A 27,932-nucleotide genomic window follows, 5' to 3' on the forward strand; every position below is an offset into this window, starting at 1 on the left:
GCGTCATCACGCGCTCACTGACATCTCTCGTGGCATAATAGGCTACCTGCTAATAAAACGTTCCAAGAAAGCCACATTGATGTTTATGCTTTTCTATTAAGTTTGATTAATTATGGTGTTTATTGCAATTCACTATCTCTCCGATCAGTTTCATTATGATTTAGCTCATAGAAACTACTAAAGTCCATTTGAACAGTTTTTTGCAGTTTCTAGGCTATTTAATAACATTAAACCCAACTCTTATTCACATTGATCAAACTGTCACACCCATTAGTCACAAACAGTACGCTTTATTTTTAAACATGCATGCTACTATTAAAATTAATAACTTTTTTCGCTCTTACTGTCACTTTTCAGTTTTCTTTACGAATCCAAAATAGACGGTTCTCGGTTCAAGAACCGCTCGAGAGCTCGTCAGCCATTCAACTGATTCATTGAAAAGATCCGAATCACAGGAATGGCTCTTTCACGAATCGGGCATCGCAAATACCCTCCTCCGCGCCTCCCTCCCGTAGTGCTCCAGCTTTCTGACTCCTGAAGAGACACGGGCGCCTGTCATCCGTTAACCACCCGAGCATCTCTAGCATCCAAACGCAGTTTCTAACCAGAACAGTCATTTAACTCATCGTTTAAGTGGTATACAATACCAGAAGGCTTCTTTCCCGTCACATCGACTGATATTGTAAAACTTTAAATGCTCTTCTTATGGCTGTCTGAAAGCTTCTTGCGGCGATTATAACTGCTAACTGAAGCTTGTATGAAACATTTCTGTCTGACATCTCTCGGAGTCATCTCTCTTTAAAAAATTTCTCGGGGATTGTGAGACTTCCATGTCGGCGATGTTGTTTTCCATCTTAATCGATACCTGAGACCAGGAGTCAAGAGTTAAGAATTTGCATTTGGCGTGGATCGTTTGAAGATCATTAAAACAGATCAAACTTTTATCACATATGACACGGATTATTAAAATATGAGACGCTTATTTTGACTATCACAGTGGGATAAAGCACAGCGCATCATCACCGCACCTTCAGGATGTTCCGGCGAGGTAAGATCAACATTTTAGATTATATAATTGCGTTTTTGGTGCAGTTCAAGCTAATGCATGATGCTGAAAGTAGGTTACATTTCTATTCATTGCGCGCGTGACTCTTCCACGCGCATCCGAGTTTATATATCAGAAACTCTTTATGAGGTTTTTAACCAGGTTAGTTTAAGGTTTGTCTGGCTCTTTAAGCATTTGACTGTGCCCCGATGAAATATTAATACACAGCACGTAATATTATTCTTAAAAATAGACAAGCGATGCCGCACTGCAGCTGACAACTACTAGAGCTTATTTACTGCACGCGCTTAACTAGTACTAGTAAAAAAACACAGTGATCTTTTTTAAGACTAGAGAGGCGGTGCATGGCGACAGGCGCCTATGGGACCAGTGTTTGTGAACTCTTATATGCTGCCTCAGACTCACACACACACACCAAGGAATTATAGGTGCGTGAATTTTGCTGTCTATGTCAGTACTCAATACGTGGCATATACGTTGTGGACACAAAATTGAAATATATTACTCTACTGTCTAGATATCAAAACAAATCACGCACGGAATAATTCAAGAAACATCCAGGTCATGAAATTTGATGGATCAACATAAGTGTGCCCACAGAGAGGTGCTGTTTTACCTTTGTTAGGAAGTCATGCATGTCACAATGTTTTTTGGGACTTTTTTTGCCGTGCGTTTTACTTTACTTATGGCTTCTTTCTGTTTCTTGTTGTAATTAGTTGTAGCTAATTATTTTGGATGATAATATTTGAGCAATTTAGAATTTTCTTGACGTGCTCACACACATAGGCTACAGATTTCTGAAGCTGTCATTGTAAGAATCTCTCAGAGACTAAATGGTTTTCATACTAAAACAATATTGACTATATTACACCTAAATTTAGCCCTCACTTAAACCTGTTGCATTATTAGATCTAAAGCAAAAACAGTTTTGCTGTTTGTGATTGTGTGGACCAGTTCAAATGCCTTCACATGTTGGTTTTTGACGTGTTTTACTTTATTTTAAAACCTGTACCTTTACACACACACAGAGTTTTTTTTTTTTTTAGCTACATAAGCAAAGACCTCTCACAGATTCAATGGTTTTCATATTAAGATAATGATATTAACAATACCCTAAACTTAACCCTCAAAGAAACTTGTTGACATTAGTACATGGAAACCAAAACATGATTTTGCTTGTTTCAAATATTGAACCACTTTATATGTCCTCACAAGTAAATTTTTTTTTACATATTTGTGGGCACAACCCCGACTTCTTACCCACACACATCAATTTTAATTAAAATATCTTCCAGTATCAGCAAGAACTACTTTGATTTGCATATTTTGTCAGCGGCTTTGGCGTCTGCCATTCTGCTATTATGTACCTGCCTAAAAAAGAAAAAATCCTCCATCCGGTTATTTTTTCCTCTGAGGAGTGACAGCGGAGTCATAACACTTTTACTAATGCTCAGCCTGCAGCTTCAAACCAGCCTGCTCTGGGAACTGCTTCCTCATTTTCTTCTCATTACAAAAGAATATGTGGGTTTGAGTTGAGGCAAAAGATGGGATGGAGAAAGAGAGAGGGGGGATTTGTTTGTGTGCTTAAAGCATTCTGCATCAGCTGTGGCACTGAGCCCCTCCTAAATGCAAACACACAATACAGACAATAAAATGATAAGGAGTTATGACTGTTTATTGTTGCCGCTCCTAGCAGTAGGGGTCTGTGCTTACAGCCCCGGGGTACAGAAAAAGGTCTTGAATGCATAATAATGGTGAGCAGCACAGATGTGTTTACAGGAGAGCTGTATGTCTATGTCTGATAGTGTGTGGTTTTACTGCTTACGGGGTTTTGACTGGTGACACACTATAGATCAACAAAATTCCAATTAAAACTGCATTAAGTGGGTGTCTAAGTGGCTCATTTAGTCTAAGATGCCATATGGGAATTTAGCGTATTATATTTTTTTATATTTATGCAATTGGCTGATACTTGTTATCGGTTTGTACATTCCTTGGGAATGAAACCCATGATCTCGATGTGTGAGATGGAGTGAGATGCCAGACAGACAGATAGATAAATTCATAGATGGATAGACAGACAGTAGGCAGACAAAGAGACAGACAGATAGCCATTTAGACAGATACATTAGATAGACAGACAGTTATATAGGCAGTGAAATATGTACATATATGATGATAGATAGATAGATAGACAGACATACAGAAGGACAGGTAGTCATATATGTACATAGATAGACAGATTGAACGACAGGTGGATAGGTAGTCATATAATAGATAGGAAGATAGATAAATTTAAAGGGAAAGTTAACCCAAAAATAAAAATAATATAATCATTTACGCACCCTCTTCTTCTAAACCTGTATACATTTCTTTATTCTGTTGAACACAAAAGAAGACAGTTGATGGAAGGTAACACTTTAGATTAGGGAACATATATTCACCATTAACTAAGAGTTTTCCCTCAATATGTTAATAATGGTAATAAGCAACTAGTTAATTGTCAGGGAAACGAGGCTGGATTCAGGTGCGGGTTCAACAGAGGCTTTATTGTACAGAGAAATCACCGCGGGCAATGAGAGCCTTCGCGGACAGACCGTGTGGACGTGGAATCCCCAACCACCTCGATGGGGAGATAGCAGCGGCTGGAACAAGCCGCAACAGCAGCAGTGGAGATGAAGTCGGGGGGGCAGCTCGCTAATCCGAGCGAGAGGCTGAGCAGCCCAGCAATGAGACCGCAGAGTCCCAGGGTAGGCGGATGCCGGGGGAAGCCCTCGGGTTCCTGAACGCACAGAGAGGTGCGGGAAATCAAACAGGCAGCTACGAGCACTGGAGGGATAAACATTGCCATTACACTCACCCATCAACCAGAAGGTCCCACTGAGGTAGACTGAGTGGACTGGGGGTTGAAGTTGCCCAGCAGCGTCCCAGCATCAGGACAATGTTGGGGTCTGTCCTCTCCATAATGCGCACCTCAACATACACAGGCTCACGCAGGACTTTTGTGATGGGATAATCAGCATCACTGTAGTAGGACTTGAAGGCCTCATCCCCTTCTGCACACCCTTTGGTGACACACTGGCCATTAGCTAGTCTAAGCTCCACCCTGAGGGGTCCAGGGGCAGCTACTGGTGGAGGTGGAGGAACAGTGTTGACCTCCACAACCAGAGCTTCCACAGAAGTGCCGGAGAATAATGAGAATTGTTATTTAATAAAGTGTTACCGATGGTAGTCTAGTCAAAGACTTACAGTATTTTTCCATACTATGGAAGTCAATGGCTACCGTCAACTATTTGGTTACCAACATTCTTCAGAATAATTTCTTTTGTGCTCAATGGAAGAAAGAAACTCATGCAAGTTTGGAACAAATTGAGGGTGAGTAAATGATGACAGAATTTTCATTTTTTGGTGAACAATCCCTTTAAAGGGTCAGGTCAGGTTGAAGTAGCACTTTTAGGTAATAACTGCACAGTTTACAGTGTGCTCAAGGTACTCACAATGGCACCATGTATGAAAAGCACAGGTTTTTATAAGTGACAAATGAGCAAATTCATGCTTTCTTTCCGTAATGCTGCTTGCGAGTTCATCGAATCCCCACAGAACCATAAGATAGAGATGTTAAATGTAGACAAGATGATTCTGCGGGCCAAAAGGCTCCTGTTTTTTTGGCAGGTGAGACTGTGGATCTGAAGCAGCAGGAGGCCCACTAGCTGCTTGCCGTAATGAACCTGTTTCTTTTTCTGCCCACTTCTGCGATACCCTCTCTTAACCCCAGATTGCTCCAGGTTCTCTACAATATGGCACCTCTTTTTTTTCATTATCACTCCACCTGCGTGAGAGCCTCAGCCTCGGAGTAGAAGCAGCTCAGATTAAATAAAGGTTTGAAACACAAAAAATTCTATTGGCTGAAGTGCAGGCAGGAAACAGGAGGCTACTTACCATACAAAGTGCTACTGGCTGGGCAGTGAGCCGGTGCTGCTCGTTGGCCCATTTTAATAGATCGTTCAGTTGAAAGCTCGTTTAGTCAGAGATTTCACACACAGCCAGAAAGAAATCGAGCCACGTACACCCCCCCACCCCACCCCACCTGTGGCAAAGAAAATCTCTCGTCCTCGTCAGATTGCGAACCTACTCTTAAAGATGATTCAGTGCAAGTGTGCAAGTCCTCACTCGATAATTTCTAAGCATTTCCATGTTTGTAGGTGTCTGTGGCCGGAGGCATACATGCTGCATGTGGCCAACCATTAGCATGTGGAAAGCACACTTTGTTCACTAAAATAGAGCTGTAAGTGACTGTTCAATTTGGAAGTGATTAAGAGGCTCTAAATGATTGTTCAACAGGTCTTAGGTACAGCCAGTGACCTTCATATGTGGATTGGATTGGAACGGGAGCCTTACGGAAACTCAGTGATCGTAATTAAAGACATACTGTGTACTGATAGAAATTGATATGTTAGCATCAGCTATACGTCTAGAACAGGTATGAAGCATAAGTAATGTTTCGTATATTTTACCTATGTAGTGTTTAGAAAAATGAATGTGAGAAATTGTAACACTTAAAGGGGTAGTTCACGTAAAAATAAAAATCTTACGAGTTTCTTTTGTGGAACGCAAACGTTGTATAAAAACACTTAAAAAAGGACATTTTAAAAAATATTGTCTTTTGTGATCCACAGGAAAGATGTGCGTGAGTAAATAATGCCAGAATATTAATTTCTTGATAAACTATCCCTTTAATATGGTGGCTAACTAATGAAAACCCTAAATTTACCAAGATTAACTTGAACATTAGTTGTTTGCAACATATTGTCACATAATTTATGTTTTCCACTATTTAATGAACAATTATCAACATTAATATACTGTATCTATCAGTTAATTAATATATAATTTATTTTTGATTGTAAAATATACTCTATATTTTTTACAGTTTATTGCATGAAATTTTGTGAGAAAAAAAAATATGACTAAAATAAATAAAATATATAGTTACTATTATTACTATAAAAATATTATGCAAAATATCACTGTTGTACTACTATTATTACTGTAATAAATCAGTATAAAATCACAAAATTGTATTTAAGAAAAATAATAATTAGAGATCGGGGGCACAAAAAACGTGGACATCCATAATTAAACATTGCACATATATAAATTGAATTAAATCAAAACCTTGAGAATCAAACTAACCCATGTTGCAACTTCATTTTCATTACGTTTTCATTCAAATATAAAGTGCAGATACAGTATGCGTAAAACAGGCCTAATTGCACAATTATATGGGTAAACGCACTGTTTTTCTAACATTATTCACTGGGTCATAGAAATGTTGTTCAGAAAAGGGCAAAGCCATGAACCCATTTGTATATATGTCACATCTTCTTAAAAATGTTCTTATTCATCGCCGTTGACCTCATTGCTGGATAATCACCACAGTATGCTCATATTTAGTATTTCTAGAATCATTAAAATAGATCCCGGCCAAGTATGACCCCTTTACTGTGTCATACAGATGATTAACCCAAACTCTCAGCAAACATTTGGCCCTCTCTTTCTCTTTGGAGTGTTAATTAAATCTGAAGGGTAGGAAGGCGCGATCATTAGCTGATGATAATTAGGAGTCAATGAGAGAAAAAGCAAACAATAATCGCCTATTGAGAGATTAATGATGTATTAACGGGAGAAGAGGCGAAAGGTCATCTGTGACGTGAGCTCCCTTTGGAAACGGGGAGGCACGATGCTGGGTTCTGTTTGTGCTTGTGAGCTAGCTGTCTCCCTGACCGCTGAATGCTGTGTGTACAGCGGAGAAGAGTACTTCCTGCATACGATTTCCATTTTATTAACTTGGAGTCAAGTGAGCTGGGGGTGAAAGTAGAAAATGATCCGGCTCTTTGTCAAATGCCTACAACTTTCATGGACCTTAAGCCCAATTTATACTTCTGCGTCGAACCTACGTCGTAGCTTACGCATAGATGCACACCCATACGCCGTAGCCTGACCTGCACCTCTCCAAAAATCGAACAGCGCGTCAATTCTACGCAGACCGCAAGCGCTGTGATTGGTCTGCAAGAACCCCTCCCTCCATATGTACTTGAGTTTTGTGTGTGTTTATGTGCACTTTAATATATTTTAATGTTACACCTTCTTATATAAACATAAAAGACGTAAAGGTCAAAACAAGGAGGTCTGTAATACCTGGAGAAAGCTGTCCATTAGCATTCCCATTCATCTCAGGCAGTGCAGGACCCCTGGATGAGATCCCTAAAAAACAAAAATCAGTCACAAGCCCCCCAAAATATATGAAACATATGTGATTTTATATGTTCAGGGCTCAACAAGTAAGAATTTATCTTCCAGTTAACCAGCCAAACTCTGACTCCTTGGTTGGCATAGTGTTTTTTTTTCTACTAAGGGACTACAAAGGTCTTGAGTTTATCTCTCTAAAGAATATCGTTGTTTTTATTAGACCAAGTGCAACTGCAGCTGTAAACACAGAACTGTATGTCAATTGATATATGATAACGCATTTTATTTGGACCATTTAGGGCTGTAGAGCAATATTTCAGGGTCAAAGATATTAATTGAAATAAATCTTTAATAAAATCGAAATCTAAATATTAGATTAAAAAACCTACGCTTAAAAAAACTTGCCTGGAAATAAAGTACTGTATTTTCCGAAATATAAGTCACATTTTTAATGATCTGAAACGTGCAACAATTTATATTCCAAAGCGACTTATATAATGCAATTAATGTCAAGCACGCAAAACACATACATTTTTTGGTGAATGAGAGATGTATGTGAGCCCAAGTTTATGTGTATAGCGCATTAACCGCACGTCATACGTTTTAGTTTCACTATAAATGAGTTTGTTTAGGTTTGGCGTCTAAAATAAATGTTGTTTATAATGAATGCCACTATAATTTATGTTTGTTTTATACTTACATTTTTCATTCTTGTTTTGTTCTGAATACCATTAAATTTAGAGGATTTGTTGTGGAGTGAGGGGAACTAAAATGCATGTTTATAGTGTTTATAATGTTTGGACATTTCATTTTATTTACCACTATATTACATTATTTCTGAATATAAAAATAAAATGTGACTTATCTGTGCAATTTTATTCAAATGTTACTCGTTTTCCAGAAAATGCAACACAAGAATTATTAAAACGAATATACTAATATTTATTAAAGACAAAAACTAATAAAAAAATGATTAAAAACTATAAAAACTAAAATTGTAAATATAAAAATTAAAGCTAATTCAAAATATTAATAAATACTACTATAATATAAAATATTACAATAATACTAAAATAACCCTGAAAGGATTCATCCACTTCAACCCTGGTCTAGCAATGCCTCTGCGTACCTCACACGATAATAGTCGCAAACTTACATAATGAACATCGCTGGACCATATTGCCTGCTCTGAAGTCTTCCCAGTTGCTTTAATGAAGGTGAGTTAAAATACAGAATGTGCTCATTTGAACTGCACCATCTGAAGTGAATACTTTGTCCATGAGGTTCTTAAATGATTTACTGCATTCAGAAAAGCTGAGAGCTTTGCCTTGATCTCGACAGTTTAAAAACTGAGCGCTCATTATCACAGTCTGTTAAAAGACAGAACAAGGACGTCGGGTCTGGCACGTGTGTTTTACCCCTCTTTTCCTCCCAGACGCTTGTATCTCAACTGAAGGCAGGAGAAAATACACACCTTGAACATCAAGAGCGTTTGACAGGAGCCATCCAGTTCTGTGATTCGACATGGCAGCCTTCACTTTCCTTGAGACATGACGTAAAGACGTGTTCAAACACATCTCGGACTCCACAGAAAATTAGCTCGTGGATATAATGTGAGAGGACGTTCTTCGCTGCCAAATCGGCGGCTAACATGTCAGCAGTCGCTTTGAGTGTTGGCCATGTTTTATTTTGGGAGACAAGACGAGGAAAGGACTGTCCATTTCTGTGGCATCTTTTCCTCTCTTCCCTCTATCTCTCTTGTCTTGTCAGGCCTTTCCTGATGCGGCCTGACACCGATCTAACAGAGATGGCTAACCACGGCAAAGCGCACAGAGTTTATAGAACTGCCTGCTTATTTTCAACCTGTATTTTAGGGCACGCGTTACCTTCCTGCCTTAGGCCGGGCAGCCTGTCAGGTAGTGTTCAGGGTGCTTTTCCCCAGTGAAGCTTTAGGCAGGCACTAGTGCTGGTGCCAGAGCTGGTGCTCAGCCGGAGGATCTGACCTGACAGCCCAATGATGATGATGTACCTGACTGTGATACTTCTTAACCTGCACACAAAGACATATAGCGCATTATGGTTGTTTAGCTACACTGAAAAAAAATGAGTGTAGGATTGACTTTGAAACAGTTTTCATTTAGAAACTGCTAGTATATTTCACAAATGATTATAAAGAAACCGCACTGAATTAAACGTGACATTTTGAAGCTGAAAAAACAGAAAAAACTTTCATGTAAAGACATATAGCGCATTATGGTTGTGTAGCTACACTGAAAAAAATTAGTGTAGGATTGACTTTGAAACAGTTTTCATTTAGAAACTGCTAGTATATTTCACAAATGATTAAAAAGAAACAGCACTGAATTAAACGTGACATTTTGAAGCTGAAAAAACAGAAAAAACTTTCATGTAAAACACACCTGTAATCTTTGAAAAAATACATTTTTACAGTTTATGTAACACAACCATCACAGGTTACAAATTATAAATTAATTACTATATATATATATATATATATATATATATATAAAATTAAATGATATATATATACAGGTAAAATCATCACAATTAAAAGAACCAAAGACTTAAACTACTTCAGTCTGTGTGCATTGAATTTATTTAATACACGAGTTTCACAATTTGAGCTGAATTACTGAAATAAATGAACTTTTCCACGACATTCTAATTTATTGAGATGCACCTGTATATATAGGAAAGTATAGTAAAATGCATTTTTACCATTTAAATAGTATTTTTATTTTAAAATAAATGAATACTTTTATTCAGCGACACTCTTAAAAATAAAGGTTTTGTATTGGCATCAATGGTTCTATGAAGAACCTTGAACATCCATGGAACCTTTCAAATGCAGAAAAGTTTCTTTATAGTCGAAAAAGGTTCTTTAGATTTTTAAAATGTCAAAATGGTTATTTTAGGATCTGTTCACTGAAAGGTTCTTTGGGGAACCAAATATGGTTCTTCTAATCTATGACCTCACTGCAAAAATGCCCTTTTGGAACCTTTATTTTTAAGAGTGAAGGAAGTATTAAATTGATTAAAAATGACAGTAAAGACTTTTAATGGTACAAAAGATTGCCATTTTAAATAAATGCTGTTTTTTTTAAACTTACTATTTATCAAAGAATCCTATATATATATCCCACCCTCTGATTACATATCATAATGTAACTACGTGTAAACGTTATTTGGCGGTTTTTACTTGGAAAACCAGCTATATTTTTCTTGCATTGGAATAATGGATAAACTTGAAATGATAGAAGAAGGATTGGAGATGAATTTCATTTACAAATAATGTAGGAACTGTGCATACTTTTAAATCGAAACCTGCCACGGTGTTTCTTAGCTTTTTGTCATCTGTGATCCCCTTTGAGTGTCCTAAAAGCCATTCTAATTTGCAAATCAGCAAATTAGAATAATTTCTGAAAGATCATGTGATGCAGAAGACTGGAGTAATGATGCTGAAAATTCAGTTTTACCATCACAGGAATAAATTACATTTTCAAATAGAAAATCATTATTTTCAATTATTATAATATTTCACAATATTACTGTTTTGCTGTATTTGATCAAATAAATGCAGCCTTGGTGAGCATAGGAGACGTCTTTCAAAAATATAAAACATTTTTTAACTGGTAGCATATTCCTTTAACTTTGATACTGGGACTGTCTGACAGTCTGCAAACTATTTTTAGGAGCCACACAAAGATTTTGTGTCTTTATGCATTTAGGACTTGAGACTTGTGAAGGATGCCAGATTGCATTTTTACCTACTGAATTTTAAGATACACTACATACACGTGTACCATTTTTAAACTTGCCTTTAAACGAATCCTTAAAATGATTTGCTGTTATATCACAGCTCTGAAAAACTGTTCTTTACTTTCCAGATGAAAACAGTGAAAAATCCTTGTTTATACTTTTAGCTTGGAGTTATCATTTTGTGTGAAATTTCATGCTGTTTTATGTTTTCTTCCCCGTTGAGTTAGTCTGTCAAAGAGAGGCTCACAGACTAAAACCTCTGCAGAGAAGGAAGGCAGGAGGAATGTAAGTGTTGTTAGGTAAACAGGTATCAGTCATTTCAGGCTTTGCTCTGTTGGTTTGGAAAGCATCCTTTGTAGAGGATTACCAGCCAGGACAGACAGAGAAGGAGAGAAGGAGAAATAGAAAGAGAAAGAGAAAGAAAGGAAGCAATAGAATAAATTCTATCACACCAATTAGACCAGCTCAAAGCAAATAATACCAAAGCACAATGTTTACTCAGGTAACAAAGCTGTAAATGGCCTTTTCTGCTGATATTAAAGGTATTGTACATCCAAAAATCACAATTCTGTTATCACTGAAATTTAAGTCATTGTTCACTTAAAATCTTAGTGTCATTTCAAATGTGGTACAATGCATCTTGACAAACCCAACTTGTTTGCACATGCAACTTTTTCCTCTCACAAAGCTATTGTATAACTTCAAAAGACTTGAATCACTTGAAGCACATGAGTCACTTCTTTTTTTTTGCAGCGTTATTTTAGTATTTTTATATACTTTTATAGTTTTTATTAATATATTTTAAATTATAATATTTAATTTAAATTATAATATAATATTATTTATACTTTTCATTATTTATACTTTTATTTTTTTATTTTCAGTTAGAAATTTAATTTTAGTTAAAGTTTTTGTCATAAAAAAAAAAAAAAAAAGTAAAATATTGCAATTTTGGGTTAGTTTTTTCCAGTTAGTAATTTCAGTACTTCAGCTTAAACTTATTTAATTTAGTTGCAAATGTAACATTTCTAATTTTCATTTATTTTTCTCATCTAATATTTATATTTTATTTTATTTCAGCTGTACTTCAATGAAGAAAAGTTTTTTTTTAAATAGTTTTAGTTAATTCTAATAATGTAATACTGCTTTTGGTCATATTTTTTTGAAACATCCTTATCTTCCAAGAAAGAAAGTCATATGTATGGAAACCTGTTTCCACCTCAGAGTAAAAAAATAAGAAAGGAAATTATGAGCGAAAGTTTGAAATAAGAAATGCACACTGAGAAATATACTGTTGAAACTGTAAGATATAAAGTCACATAGTGAGCTGTAAGGTCAGAACTGTAAAATATAAAGTCACAGTTGGGAGATATAAAGTCAGAAATACGAGAAATAGAGTCATAATTGTGAGATATACAATCCATTTTTTTTTTTTACTCCAAGGCAGAAACTGGCTTCCATACATACAGGTTTGGAACACCACAAGTGAGAGTAAAAAAAAAAAAAAACTATTTAAAAAAAAATCTCAGAAAGTTTGAACAAGGTGACCTTTAGGCTTTGATCCTGATGGGTTGCACACATTCTCTTAGGAAATGCAAATACCAGTAACAAAATATAAGGTTTGGCAACTAATTTCCCTTGAATATTATATAGACTTAAACAGGTTACTGTGTTTGCAGCCAACTGATATGATCATTGTACTAGTGAGCACATTTTGTGAGCACTGCTGCGTTGCCAGAGAGGCTGGTGGAAATTGATACTGCAGCACCTAGATTAGTCCATCTGAAGGAGTTCTCACTAACAGATAGAGTCTACCAGGAGCTGATGTTTGTTTATAAATGGGATACAGAGATAGAGCGAGAGTGGAGAGCAGTACCGTCCCTGTAGATAAAGATGTGATGCTTTGTCTTAAGATAGCAAGAACAATGAGGTGGTTGGATGTGTACATTTGCACAAGTGTGTGTGTGTGTGTGTATGACTTACTGCATGTCACTGCGACACCACTCCTTAGGGGAAAGTGAGGCAGAGGCTGCTGGGAAGGCCTTGGGGACAGCTGGTGCAAATGTCAAACTAGAAACATGCAATTCTGAATTAGATGGATGTAACATCAACAGCAACAGCAGTGATCTCCAGAAAGAGAGATGCTGTAGATGTGCAACAATGCTTAGTACAATAGAGACTATAGTGGTATAGGGGAATTAAATAATTTCAGTGAATTGGTTCCTTTGAATCAGTTCATTCAGTGAATCATTCTGTAGAAAAAAAAACATTTGAATATCGTGAAAAAGTTCATTTTTTTTTTAACTTATTTCAAAAAGTTGAACTTTCATATATTCTAGATTCATGCCAATCAAGCACTGTAATATCATGGTCAGCAAACCCCTTGGAAGTGGTTTTGGCACTGTGGGCAGGTGCTAAGTCCTGCTGGAAAAGGAAATCATCATCTCCATAAAATTGTCAGCAGATGAAAGCATAAAGTGCTCCAAAATCTCCTTGTAGACAGCTGCATTGACTTTGGACTTGATAAAACACAATGGACCAACACCAGCAGACGTCACGGCACCCCAAATCATCACTGACGTCGGAAACTTCACACTGGACTTCAGGCAGTCTTCCTCCAGACTCCAGACCTTGATTTCCAAAGGTCTGCAAATTACGGACTGTTCTTCCCAAATATCACCAACATGTGGACATTCCCACCCGCGATAAAAACACACTGGACAATGTTTACAGCAACATACGCGATGCATACAGGGCTGCACCCCGCCCCCACTTTGGATACTCAGACCACATCTCTTTGTTCATGTACCCGGCCTACAGACAAAGACTCAAACAAACAAACCCTGTCACCAAACAGGTTAAGCTTTGGACCCTACAAACTGAGGGCATCCTGCAGGACTGTTCACCTTTTCCTACCCAATTTCTTCCTTCCAGTCAACTTTGCATTTAATATGCTTTGATACAGCACTCTGTGAACAGTCACCCCTTTCAGTAATGACCTTCTGTGACTTACCCTCTTTGTGGAGAGTGTCAATGATCGTCTTCTGGACCATTGCCAAGTTAATAGTCTTCCCCATTAGTGTGGTGTCAAAGAACAAGAGATATCCGGAAATTAGACTGTAGGGATGGTCATTTAATGAAACTCAAATGTAAATATTCTAATATTTTGAATATATTTTTTGAATATATTTGAATATAAATATTCTAAAATATTCTTCACATTTTGAGATACTAGATCTTTGACTTTCATGAGTTGTAAGCTCTAATCATCAAAATGATGAACAAAAAAACTTTTGAAATGTTTTACTTTACATGTAATGAATCTAGAATAAATGAAAGTTTCCTTTTTTGAAATAAGTAAAAAAAAAAAAAAAAAACTTTTTCATGATATTCAAATTTTTTTAGATGCACCGGTGTATCAGTAAAAAGTACTCACAATATATTCTATATAGTATATATTGTGTAGTATGAATGTAATCCAAGCATACTACATTCACCATGTTGTCATTGTCATATGATCTACCAACATCAGTGGCATCACTTCACTGCCATTTACAACTCCTCTCCCTTGGCCTCATGGGATAGTAAAGTGTCCATCGCATGCACATTTCAGTATCTCTTCGGAAGGAGTCAGTCATCTGTGTCTTTTTTTTAAAAATCTGGACATACTATTCTTTTCAAATACTGTTTTTCACTGTTTTCAAATATAGTAGGGAAGTATGCAATTTCAGAAGCAGCTACACTCTTTGTTACTGAATCACTAAATCATTCACTCATTTCATTCAGTAGGTCCAGCCAATAAAAAGCGGCTTCATGTTCCACACTAACATGGTACTTGCTCAGAAGTGCATCACACTTCTTGTTTTTGCAAAATTTTGTGGGCGGTATTCAGTCATGTATATAGGTATCTGCATGATTTTGTATTTTGCAAGAAAAAATTCCCATTCGTTTGTTGGTTACACGCAGCTTGAGAATGGCGCGGCCGGCGGGCTTGCGGCAACCACATGTGACGAATTTTCATAAAAGGAGGCAACAAAACCACAGTTAGGGCACAGATTGTTGTCAAAGTGAGATTTTGAGACTTATTCACAATTTAATCATGAAATAACTAAATATGCTAGCAGCGCTAACAGCTTGACATTACAGAACGAGGCAACAAAACCACAGTTAAGGCACAGATTGTTGTCAAACTGAGATTTTGAGACTTTATTCCCAATGTAATCATGAAATAACTTGCAAATTTTCACTAGCTAGTGAAAGAAGCATCACAGAACCAAATAAAAGTTCCCTCAGGCCATATATAGGCCTACATGTGTGCTAACACGCTTGCTGTTCATTGGTTTTTATATAAAAGTAACTCTGATGGGCACAGAAGCACAATATGACCTTGTTAAGCTCTCTATGGATAAAATAAACCTTTAATTATTTAGTTATAACATTTATGAGAAAGAAAAAAAACGTAATACCAGCAGAGTACAGGACTTGTGTTGCCTGCGCCGCTGTGGAAATGAGAGATGGTTAAGGGGACTCAGGAGACTATGTGTCCTCTCAAACACTCTCTGACCTTGGCTATCGATTCCCGTGGCTTTGCCTGCCCTTCCTTAGCAGTCAGCGTAAATTTATAGCCCTTTAATGACCACTCCACCATCATCACCATGGTTGGCTGACATACCAAACACAAAATATGGGATTGAGCATTTTTCAGACAATATTCATACACAAGGTGAGACATTGGTATTTGCAGTGGCAGCAAGTTCACTGCTCAGTATTTCATTGCTCAGGGTTAGAAGTGCTATATAAACAGAGTGGTTGCGGACAAGCATTAAACAACACGGCTTTTCATTGATTTTGCGCTTTTGTAGTATCTAAATTCCATTGTTGACATTAGTGTGCTGCTTTGTTATTAATGCATTGGGTGTTTTATTCAGTGTTTTTTAATGAGGACTTGTTTATTGATTGAGACGTTTGTGCTATCGATCAGGTTTGACTTGTTTGTAGTGCTTTACACTGCGAGCTCCAGCTTTCTTCACTTTCCTGAGTTTTTGTCATAGTCTTGCCTGCAGCCTCTGCGTGTCTCTCACCCGCTTTTTCTCTCTCACTCTCTCTGTTCCTGCTGAATTATTAAAGGATGTTTTGATTGCCAGAATGATTGGGAATCTTTGGCTAAAACATTCAACAGCTAAATCGTCATGCTTTCCTCTTCCTCTTTTCCCAACTCTCCCTTTCTCTGCATCCATCTGCTATAAATTTCTTCAAAGTGTGTTTAAAAACAACATGAAATTTGCATTGACCCTGTTTGCTCTCTTGATAAATATCCCTGGTCTTACATGGCACGAATGATGACATATTAAAGTCACATTTAAAAAAATTAAATTAAAATAAATTATTAATTTTAATAATTTTGCATCAAGACATCATTTTTATTTAAAATAATTAAACACATTTTCCTACAAAATTCTCTATAATGTGAAAAAAAATTGTTATTACTAGATTGCAAAATTAATAATACTCTTATTTAAATTGTATTCATTATTTTAGTAGTATTTGTTGTACTGCCTTTATTTTTTGCCGATTTTTATTATTTAAAAAATGCTATATTACTAAGTTATATGAAATTACTATAAATTAATGATTTTTTGTTCAAAGTAATATTTTAATATTCAAATTTTTCTAGGAAAGAAGTGCTGTATTACACTAATGAGAATCAACATTGAGAAAAATAAGAATAACCAGTGAAAAAAAATTAAAATGACTCAAAAATGTGACCAATTGTCATAAAAATAATCTCACAATGCAATAAATCTTAATGGTCCTAAAAATAAGTTTATTTTTCTTTATTTATGCAAATATTTTATATATCAAGTATAAAAATCCAGAAAATAACAATAATAATATATTTTTCTTGATTTTGAGGTGAGCTATGACTAAGAAGTTTCTTGAGTGTGCATGATTCATTATTAATAGGTTTTCATAATCTTTTCTGAGATTTTAATGTAACCATATATCAGAAAAGCTATCTTTTCAGAGGACGAAACTGATGTAAGTCAAGTTGGAAAGTAAGAGCAATGATGAAAGCCTCTACCGAAGCTTTCAGTAAGTCTGTTACTCAGTTTTACAAGACTAAAGATAGATCTTCCATGGAAATACTTCCCCGTGTCTGTAACTCCAGCACTGTGTGTGTATTTTAACAGCATAAAGCAATACACCGTTGGCGTCAGAGCCATTGCTTACATAATGGACAGCATTAACTCTACATCTGCCTCTAGAGCCGCGAGACTGCGCAGGGTTTACATGCTCAGCTGTGCTCGTTGAGCTGAACATGAGTTCAAATCATTTGTTTCTGTAAAGGAGTTTGTATGTTTTCTTGAACTCATTCTAAGCTTGGTTATGTTTGGAAAAGCATACTAATAAACACTATATGTATATATTTCTGCAGTATGCACAGCATGCACAGGGAGGCTATGGGAATTTTCTGTATGAATAGAATACACAGACAATGACCTACATTTGCTAAATGTGCAGTTCACAGCAGATACTTTATCCCACAATGCAGCTGACTCCACTTGCCCTTCCATTTACAGTGTGACAAATAAACTAGAAGCATATCAACCGTGATTTCTAACATGCCAAAAAACGGATTTTTGTATTTCAAAGATGATAACTTCTGAATTGTACATGCAAGGTAGTGAGGTAATATGACGACAGTGTTACATGTGCATCGTTGCATATTTCATATTATCTTGCAATATTTAAAAAAATACATATAAAATAAATATACTGCACAGTAAGTAGTGAGCTATATGGTGAATAACAGTCAAGAAAAGTCTCACTAAAATCAGCAAGAAAAACATGAATTATAATTAAATTATATTAACAAAATTAATTTTTATATTATTTTCATGACAGTTAAGCACATCCAGTTGTAGCCTACAAACATTATAAGAATATGTTATTATTATTATTATTATTATTATTATTAATTGAACATGAATTAAAACTTAAAGTGCATTTGTTAGGTATAATTTAAGTACACATTATTGCAATTTTAATACTAAATGTAATTAAAAATGTTATAAAAATAAGTGTTATATTAATAATTATTTGTTATATTAATACAAATATAATAATAATCGCAACCAGAGAGGATGATTTTATTTTGCATACTATTAAATCCATTATGTGAATTTAAATAAAGTAATAAATAAAGTCACTTTATTTAGTTTTAAAATTTTATTTTATTATTATTATTACTATTATTTTATAATGGTGCTATATGGTGAATAACAGCTAGAAAATGTCATATTTCACATTAAAATCATAAAGAAAAAAAGTAATTAATTAAAGTAAAATTTCCTTAACAAAATTAATTGTTTAGGATATTTTTTGACATTATTATTATGAAGGATATATTATTACTATTTATTGAACATGAATGAAAACTTAAAGTACATTTGTAAGGTATAATTTAAGTACACATCACTGTAATTTCAATACTAAATGTAATTAAAAACGTAATAAAATAAGTATTATATTCATATTAATTAATGATTATATTAATACAAGTATAATGATAATTGTAACCAGAGATGATGATTTTAAATGAGATTTTTATTTTGCATTATACTATTAAATCCACGTGAATTTAAATAAAGGAATAAATAAAGTCACTTATTTTTTTATTTTTTTATTTTGGTGGTGAAATAATATCTTGGACTTTTTTTTTTTGTGTGAGATTCACCCAGTGTTCTACATCCAACAGCTATTGTATTCATTAAAGCAATAAACCAGAACTAATGACTGATGACCTTTCTTTTTGTTAATTCAAGGTCAACAACGAGAGGGAGTGAAACAGAGAGAAAAGGGGAGACTATAAAGAAAGAAAGACAGAAAGATCAGCAGAGAGAGCACATCGCCTATTCTTTTTCAAGTGAAGGAGTTGGTTTTTGGCACGTTTATATGAGAGATATAAAGAGAGCGAGGAAACAGATTTTGAATAGGTCAGTAAGCGTAAAGCCTGAGATTCTTCTTAGAACAGATCAAACAGCCTGCATTGGACTGTGACAGTGCAGGGACCGCTGTGTGCTGACAGTAGATTTACATGCTATACTGACCACAGGGATTTCTTCCAGTAATCTGTGATGTGTGTGTGTGTGTAGCTTGATACTGTTTTCAGTGTGTTCACAGTGGTCAATCATCTTACAAATGCATCATGACTAAGCTGCTGGTATTAAAGTCTTGAACTCGCTAAACGCAAGAAAAAAAACAGAAAGCACCAAGTGATCCTTAAAAAAATGACCGCGATCTCTGCTCATATCATGACTGATGTTAAATATTATTTCCTTGATGGAGTCAACGTGCAGATCTTTCCTTTACAAGTTCCTCCTCCGTCTCTAATTCTGGCTCTGCAAAACATTCTGTAGCGTCTTGGCAGTAATATTTATTATTAAATACGATCGATCAGCCAGTGACGCATATCTTTCTGCCGGTGGGAGGAATGACTATGACTAGCAAAATAGATATTGGCCTAGAGACTACAGTACTAAATGGAGGTTTAGTCTTTGAGAACGTTTTATAAGAAATGAAAAGGGGGGTTTCTATATTTTAATCCTTTTATGTGTTTTAAGACCTTTTGAAAATGACTCAGCCTTCTGAATTGTAATTATGATGTAAATTTATTTCAAGATTTCAGAAGCGTGCGCTTCCTCCGTGTTTGTTTACTCTGTGTTCCCTTATAATTGGTTTATCGCAGGATTGGGAGCGACTATAAAACAGTATTGTTTTAAGGAGACCGTTTTGAGAGATTAGTGCCGGCAGCCCTCATTTAACCATTTAACCCTCCACTCCATCCTTCTCATTGTGTAGTCTAAGATTGAGACATCTCTATAGTTTTAATCCTACACTGAAAACCAGCCAAATAAGATGAAACGCAAATGATTCACTTTTCTATGAACTGAATTATTGACCAGAACAAGTAAAAAATAAAGCTTCTGGCACAATAGAAGAACTTTTAAAGTTCCATTTCTAGTGATATATGGACTTATATTGAGCCAATCTTAAAGTATTGGTCAATAATGTTTAGCAGATTCCAAATCAGTTCCAAATCTATTATCATTTTCGAAATGTTTTAGTGAGTTGTGGTCAATATTTAAAGAAATGTGTTCTTTTAATTTTGTTTACATCTCATTTGCCTTTATAATGTCAGCACTAAATCTATAATTGTTCACAACTAATTAGTTAAATCAGTGGTTCTCAGCTGGTGATGAAAATTTTTATTAAATTATATAAAATTGTTATATAAAACTAAATAATAATAACATGGTACTTACCATATAATTGTTCAGAATTTAATTTGAATATAGTGTATGTCTCATTTGCCTTTATAATGTGTATCAGCAACTGAAAAATCCATTCTGGTTGATGTCTAATTCATTTGTCAGATCAGGGGTTCTCAGCTGGTGATAAAATAAATAAATAAATAAATAATTAAATATACTAAATGCAAAAAACTAATATGCTACTTACCATATAATAATTGTTCAGATTGAAGAAAAATATGCTTATTAAATGGGTTGGAAAAAGATTTCCAATTTTTGTGGTTGACGTTAATCGCTGTCTAATCAGTATTTACATAATTATTTGTAATTGTTGCATTTATTCAATTTCATCTGTCATTTAATAGAATTAGGTGGATGCCAAGATGGACAGGTTGTGACATGCTTATCCAGAAAACAAACAAACAAAAACAAAAAAAGACTAATTTAATAAGTGATAAATATGGTTCACTGTATGTTCTCAATGTGCTTTATGTAGAGAATTATAGAGGAGGTTGTAGAATCCTGAACAAAAACAGTTAAGAACCACTGACTTGGAAAACCATTTATGGTGGTTTAAAGAACCTAAAAACGAATACATTGATCTAAAGTTGTCTATAATGAAACCTTGTTTCCTCAAAGAACCATATTGCCAACTCAAGAAACCTGTAAGGTGAAAATGAATCAATCTACGGTGCTGAAAAGAACCTTTTTACACTCATACATCTGGAAGCCGCGTGATTCACACTTCAGTAATAAATCGATGTTCATGTGAATTTGCTGTGGCACTTTGCTTAAAAGAGCATTTATATTGAGCTGATGAGCTGACCAAGCATCTGATAATGTCTACCGCATGTGGCCTTTCCATCTAGGAAGGATAGACAGATAGATTTCGCTGTGATCTTAAGCAAGATATATAGCATAATCTATTTCCAGTTATGGACAGGTGATTTGGCAGTTGTCAGGGCCAGTTGTGTGCCAGCGCGGCCTTCTCACCCAGCTCTGAGGAGACAGATGGTCATGTGAGCTGCCAAATCACCGGGTGGATGCGTATTTACAGTACCTGTATCTGCATGGAAACTCTCGAAGGTATTCTTTATCCACTTTGAAATGTTTTAGCATACTGTACTGGTTTTTTCTTATCATGGCAGAACTGTCTTGCTATATGTCATAGGTTGACATATGAAGTATGTTGGTTTCCTTCTGGGCTTCGTAATTATATACTGATAATGCGAAAATAGGTTATAAAGATTAAGTGTGTAATTTTTTGTCAAAATACTTGCTGATATTTGAATGTATTATGCAAAAATAAGTGTTCAGGAAACCTGTTTGGAAATTTTTAGTGAAATTTGTATAAAATAAATGGAAAAATCCTACTTGTTGACTACTAATTAGTTTTTTTTTTATTTTTTACTGAGAATCACTGATCTAACAATGCAAAATAAAATAAAAAACATTTATAAAATAAACTATATAAATAATTAAACAAGCTAACTGCAAAAATAACATACCACTTAATGCATATAAAGTACATTTTAATTAAAATGTGAAAATGTAAAAAAAAATTTGCCCATTTGATGAGCCGTTAATTTTATTTAAAAAAACAACAACAACAACAACTCACCAGACAGGTGTGCCTTCCAAACCTGTCTTGAAGCGTAAAAACACTTTCTTGAAGTGTTGAAGAGTATGCAGCAGAGAGAAGGAGAGCAGACTGTGTGTGTGTGTGTGTTTGTGTGTTTTGTGTATCAGTGACTACAAGAGGCCATCATTTCCCATAGTGCCTCAGCTTGGCGCCGTTGTTTATTCTGGTACGGTGAGAGTTAGAGGTGAGTCTTATATCAACAGCTGTGCTCAACCTAGATAACACAACACATTTAAAGCACAGAAATGTCAACAGAATTTCATCTGAGAGACTACACTATTATACCATGCAGATGTTCAGAACATAATTCAGGGCAGGAGCACTTACATTCAGACTTTCTTGTTGATAAAAAGTGCTCAGGACTTACAGCGGGGTCAGAAAGTCTGAGACCACATTGAAAATATAGGATTGAAATTACAAATATGCATGTTTGGGGTCTTGTAAGATTTTTTAAAATGTTTTTTTGAAAAGGAGTTTCTTTATCTAGGCTGCATTTATTTGATCAAAATAAATAATAATTTATACTGTGAAATATTATTACAATTTAAAATGTAGTTTATTCCTGTGATGGCAAAGCTGAATTTTCAGCAACCATCACATTATTTTTGTGGAGACTGTGGTAATTTTTTTTCAGGATTATTTGATGAATGGAATATTTATTTGAAATAGATTTTTGTAACATTATAAAAGTCTTTGATTATGTGTCCTTGCTTTAAAAAATGTGTTTCTTTCAAAAGAAATTACTGACCTCAAACTTTTGAACAGTGGTATGCACATCATACATACATACACGCGTATATAAAAATAGATAAAAAATAACTGATGGATTTTCATTAGTGGTCTCGAGCTAGAAGATAAATGGAGGAACCTGTATGTTGCCAGTCCTTTTCTCATCCTTCTGTTCTTCCGTTTCAGGCTCTTTTCTTATTTGTGTGAGTAAACATTTCTGGCAATGGCTGCTCTAGATTACCAAGTCCCTCTAAAGATTAAGTGAAAATCACGAGAGGATCTCAGCGCCACTGAAACACACACACACTCACACACACACTGCGGATACAGTTGAGTTAATTACTTTCCATGGATAAAGGCAAAAGCAAGATAAAACGAATGAGAAAGTGAAAGAGAGGTGGTGGGGGGTGGAGAGAAGCAGCGGTGATGCTTCCAGGCATTCGTTCTGTCATTTTGTTAACAGCCTGATAGACAGTGTGTCTTGCTGTCTTGTAACAGCATAACCTTAGACATGTCCTTATTCACTTACATGGCAGAGCAATCAGCTACAACATGGTGCAGAGCACACAAATGCACATACGTACATATTCAGGGTCTGATAATCTCCTGTACTATACAGACCTCTTGTAGCGATAAATATTAAAATAATCAGGTCCATGTTCTGTTATCCACTAAGTAAATACCGCTGTCCTCATTACAACCCAACAAACGTATATGTCTGCAGACCTCTCTGCACTGCTGCTGTGGTCTCCTTGCTGGAAAAACCAGGTCAGAGCTGTCTAACTGTGTCTTAACCAGACGCTAAAGTCTTGCAGTATACGGTACTAAAATATACTGCAGTGCCATATCATAATTTAGCAAATTTCAGAATCTGACCTATAAGCAACACTATGCTGCTATTCAGCACAGTTTGCATTTGAACTACATCTTTAAAATGAATTTAATTATTACATTTTAATGAGTGGCACTAAACTCATGTTCAGTTTTGTCTAAAACAGATGAATATGAATCTGGCAACATTTTATTATGTTAATTGTTTTATGTGTTGTGGCAAATCAGAAATAAAATGTCCGGTCAGTGGTGTTAAAAAGTTAATGCTCTATGTAAATACTATAACTTACCCTACCCTAAACCTAATCGATAGGTTAACATAAGCAAACATGAGATAAAAATGCATTTACTTAAGTAACCATGCCATTTTAGCTTGCTTCTCCAAGTGTTTGAGCTCTTTTATCTTGACTAGTGTTTCATGAGAGCACAATGCTGTACCGGGTGAGCTACTTTACTACATCAGAAAAGCCACACTTATGAAAAGTTGGTTATGTAATGTTATAATGTCAAAATGTATAGTTTCCAAATCATGCACTATGGTAAAAGTGTTTTAAGGTCATTTAACTCTTTCTGCACCAGCATTTTTTTTTTTTAAGTTGCCAGCCACTGCCAGCATTTTTGATCATTTTCACAGAAGTTCTATGGCACCCAGGATATCTGTTGTATGAATATCTGAACATGCAATTTGTCCAAAAAATAAAAAATGAGCGAAAATGAGGAAAAAAAAATATCTGCTTTAAAAAAGTTTTATTCTAAGCTTCATGCAATCTTTTTTATCAACACTTAAAAATGAAGTTTCATCAGCTTTCGACACGTTCACGAAAGTACCGCCCTGACACGGAAAAGAAGAAATGTTTTGAATAAAGTCATTATTGTTGTTTTCTTTGCACAAAAAAAGTATTTTCGTAGCTTCATAAAATTTAGGTTGAACCACTGATGTCACATGGACTATATTAACAATGTCTTTACTACCTTTCGTAGTACCTTGAACGTAGTAGTTGTGTTGTTGTCTATGGAGGGTCAGGAAGCTCTCGGATTTCATCCAAAATATCTTCATTTGTGTTCCGAAGATGAACAAAGGTCTTACGGGTTTGGAACAAAATTAGGTTAATCACCCAGGATATCTGTTGTATGAATATCTGAACATGCAATTTGTCAAAAAAATAATAAATGAGCGAAAATGAGGAAAAAAAAAAAATCTGCTTTAAAAAAGTTTTATTCTAAACTTCATGCAATCTTTTTTATCAACACTTAAAAATGAAGTTTCATCAGCTTTCGACACGTTCACGAAAGTACCGCCCTGACACGGAAAAGAAGAAATGTTTTGAATAAAGTCATTATTTTTGTTTTCTTTGCACAAAAAAAGTATTTTCGTAGCTTCATAAAATTTAGGTTGAACCACTGATGTCACATGGACTATATTAACAATGTCTTTACTACCTTTCGTAGTACCTTGAACGTAGTAGTTGTGTTGTTGTCTATGGAGGGTCAGGAAGCTCTCGGATTTCATCCAAAATATCTTCATTTGTGTTCCGAAGATGAACAAAGGTCTTACGGGTTTGGAACAAAATTAGGTTAATTAATGACCGAACTTAAGAGCTTCAATCAGATAGAAATATTGTAAAACATCAAAAGCTAAGCTATGTTTTAAAATGCATTTAGCCCCATTGCGGTTTTCAGTGAAGTGCTAAGCTGTGTCCTGTTAGAGCCATTGGTGGTTTAGTCCAGCTAACTGAAAACTAGCAGCACGTTTCCCTTAGAGAGCCATAAAACCATCAAGTCTTCCTCAGACCCTCAATGGACAGCCCATAAACGTATTGATCGGCAGTTAGCTGTTAACATTGATATGTTTCTAATGATGTCCTCTGTGACTCCATTACCTCATTAGCTTAGATGCTAATGCTTACCCATGCAGAACTGCTAGGATAAATGGTGGCTAACATACTTTAACAAAAACCTTGCTTCAGCTAAACAGTCAAAGTAACAAAAAACAAAATTTTCTCAGAGCGAGTACATACAGGTTGTTATCAGTGACAAATACAATTAGCGAAATAGCTTTATAATAGCAAATATTGCCGATCCCAGCTTAGCACTTTTCCACAGAATAACCCAATCACTCATATTCTCAAGTTGTATAAATGCAGCTCACGTTCAGCAAACAGGGTTCACATACGCAGGTGTCTGAATATGTCTCTCGATTCTGGAAAAAGAGTCCAGAGGTGAGACAGAGAGGGGAGGTTTTATGTAAAGCTGCTTTGTTTTATGCAGGATGAGGGTAGTGCTCTGTGGGTCCTTCTGAATAATGCAGAGACGGGCTGAGCCCTCTGGTCTGTCATGGAAAGGCATGGGGGGATGTGATTAAAGATTTATACCCTCTGGGCCACTAGAGAGAGTCCACCCTGTGGTCTAACTCGGCTGAGGTCCTTTGTACCCCTGTCAGTAGGGTCATATATGTCCTATGAAGAAGACAGAGAGGACAGGGGCCCTGAATAATACAGATGTGAGGCACTGAAGTGACCAATCGCATCAGAGCTTCCCACCAAGTGTCTGGGCCAAGAATGCTTCTGGTGTTTAGTTTAAAGCAATTTTTTTCTGCTAGTTTTACACATAAAAGTATGAAAAGTTTTTTGACGAATACGATTAATATGATAAAAGACGAATATCAGTGGCATTTTTATGCTTTGTCAGAACCAAAGTCTATTTTGTTGCAGTATATTTCCTGTAAGTGACAAATGCGTCTGGAAAGGGTATTGCTGTAATTGTGTTGATAATTGAAAATGTTTGTTTTAGCATGATGATGCATCTACACCTGTACGGTAGGCGTTAATAAAAGTCCAAGACAATTGGCTTTTAATATAATAAAAAATGAAAAGATACAAGATATGAAAAATAGAAAAAAGCTAAAAAAAAAAAAATCTGTCATGTATATTCAGTTGTTTAACTTACAAATTATTTGTATTTATTTGTATTTAATTATTTATTTTTAAATGTATTATTATTTTTTTATCTGTCATGTATTTATTTATATTTTTCTTAGGGATGCACCAACAATTATGGGCTGAAAATGTGTTCGTTCGTTCGTTCAGATTAGATAAAGATTAGATAAAAAGATGGAAATCTTTACTGGAAATTTGAACTGAAACTGCTGCTTTAACTTCCAATAACATATTTGGTGATTAAAATAATAATAATATAAAAAAAACCTAAATAAAAAATTTAAATATTGCCTTGGCAACTAATTGATATAAATAATTTGAAGTACTAAAATGATTAAAACTAAAATAAAAATAAAAATAAATTAAAGGGGTCATCGGATGCCCATTTTCCACAAGTTGATATGATTCTTTAGGGTCTTATTGAAATTCTATAACATACTTTGGTTAAAATTTCTCAATGGTAGTGTAAAAAAACACCCCTTTTACCCTGTCAAAATCAGCTCTGTTTTCAGCAAGCCATTCTAGTCCATGTTGCTTTAAATGCTAATGAGCTCTGCTGACCCCGCCCCTCTCTTCCATGGGGCAACGAGCAAACTTGATAACTAGCACATATTAGGAAAGACGATTTGCAAAGATTCATAAAAAACGTAGATGAAGCTGGATCACGAATGATTCACGCGAACATAGACGCATTTAGGCAGATCGGGGATCGGTGCACTCCCTTCAAAAACGAAAGTAACGTTAATCCTCTGCGTCTTCAGCGGCTCAGATGTCGGAAGTAAATGATGACTGCTATGTTCATTATTACATCCAACAACAAAACACCTCAAATCGCTTAATCGGAGACATTCTTGTCTTCCCCTGCGCCGGAGTCGACACAGTGGCGGACCGATGACAGCTCACTCAGGGCGGGTCTAAGGTAAGACGGCCTTGTCAACCAACTATCATGGGAGCCGTCTGTGCAGAACTACGTCATTCTGACAGGAATCTCAGAACAGCCTGATTTGAGAAAGGGGATTTTAAAATAGGGATTTAAAAAAAACCACTGGGTGGATTTTTATCATTATAGGATGGATGTGTACACACACTTCCAACACACATTTATGTTCAAACAACATGTAAAGTGAATTTTGCATCCGATGACCCCTTTAAAGTTGAATAGAAATCTTTTAAAAATTAATACAAATGACAAAAGCATATAGTAAAAAATACTTAAACTAAAATAAAAATATACTAATAAAAGCTAATTCAAAATATGAATACATACTATAATGGTTCATAAATAATACAAAAAATACATATTTCTGCTAAATATGATAATACAGACCAAAGTGTGACACACAGACTTTGTTTCTAACCAGACCATGGACAAGCCCAACGAACTC

General features: G+C 35.4%; 1 protein-coding gene across 1 annotated transcript in view; it reads left to right on the forward strand.

Moving 5' to 3' along the window:
- The first annotated feature begins 536 nt into the window (after nt 1–536).
- LOC107728819 (reticulon-4 receptor-like 1) overlaps nt 537–27,932 on the forward strand; it is a 110,148-nt gene continuing 82,752 nt past the window's right edge. Inside the window, exon 1 of the mRNA XM_016539091.1 lies at nt 537–1,048. Within this exon, the coding sequence (XP_016394577.1) occupies nt 1,036–1,048 (13 nt within the window). The 5' untranslated portion in view covers nt 537–1,035. The remainder of the gene's footprint in view (nt 1,049–27,932) is intronic.

This window comes from Sinocyclocheilus rhinocerous, unplaced genomic scaffold (assembly GCF_001515625.1).
Source record: "Sinocyclocheilus rhinocerous isolate Xijiao unplaced genomic scaffold, SAMN03320098_v1.1 scaffold397, whole genome shotgun sequence".
NCBI lineage: Eukaryota > Metazoa > Chordata > Actinopteri > Cypriniformes > Cyprinidae > Sinocyclocheilus > Sinocyclocheilus rhinocerous.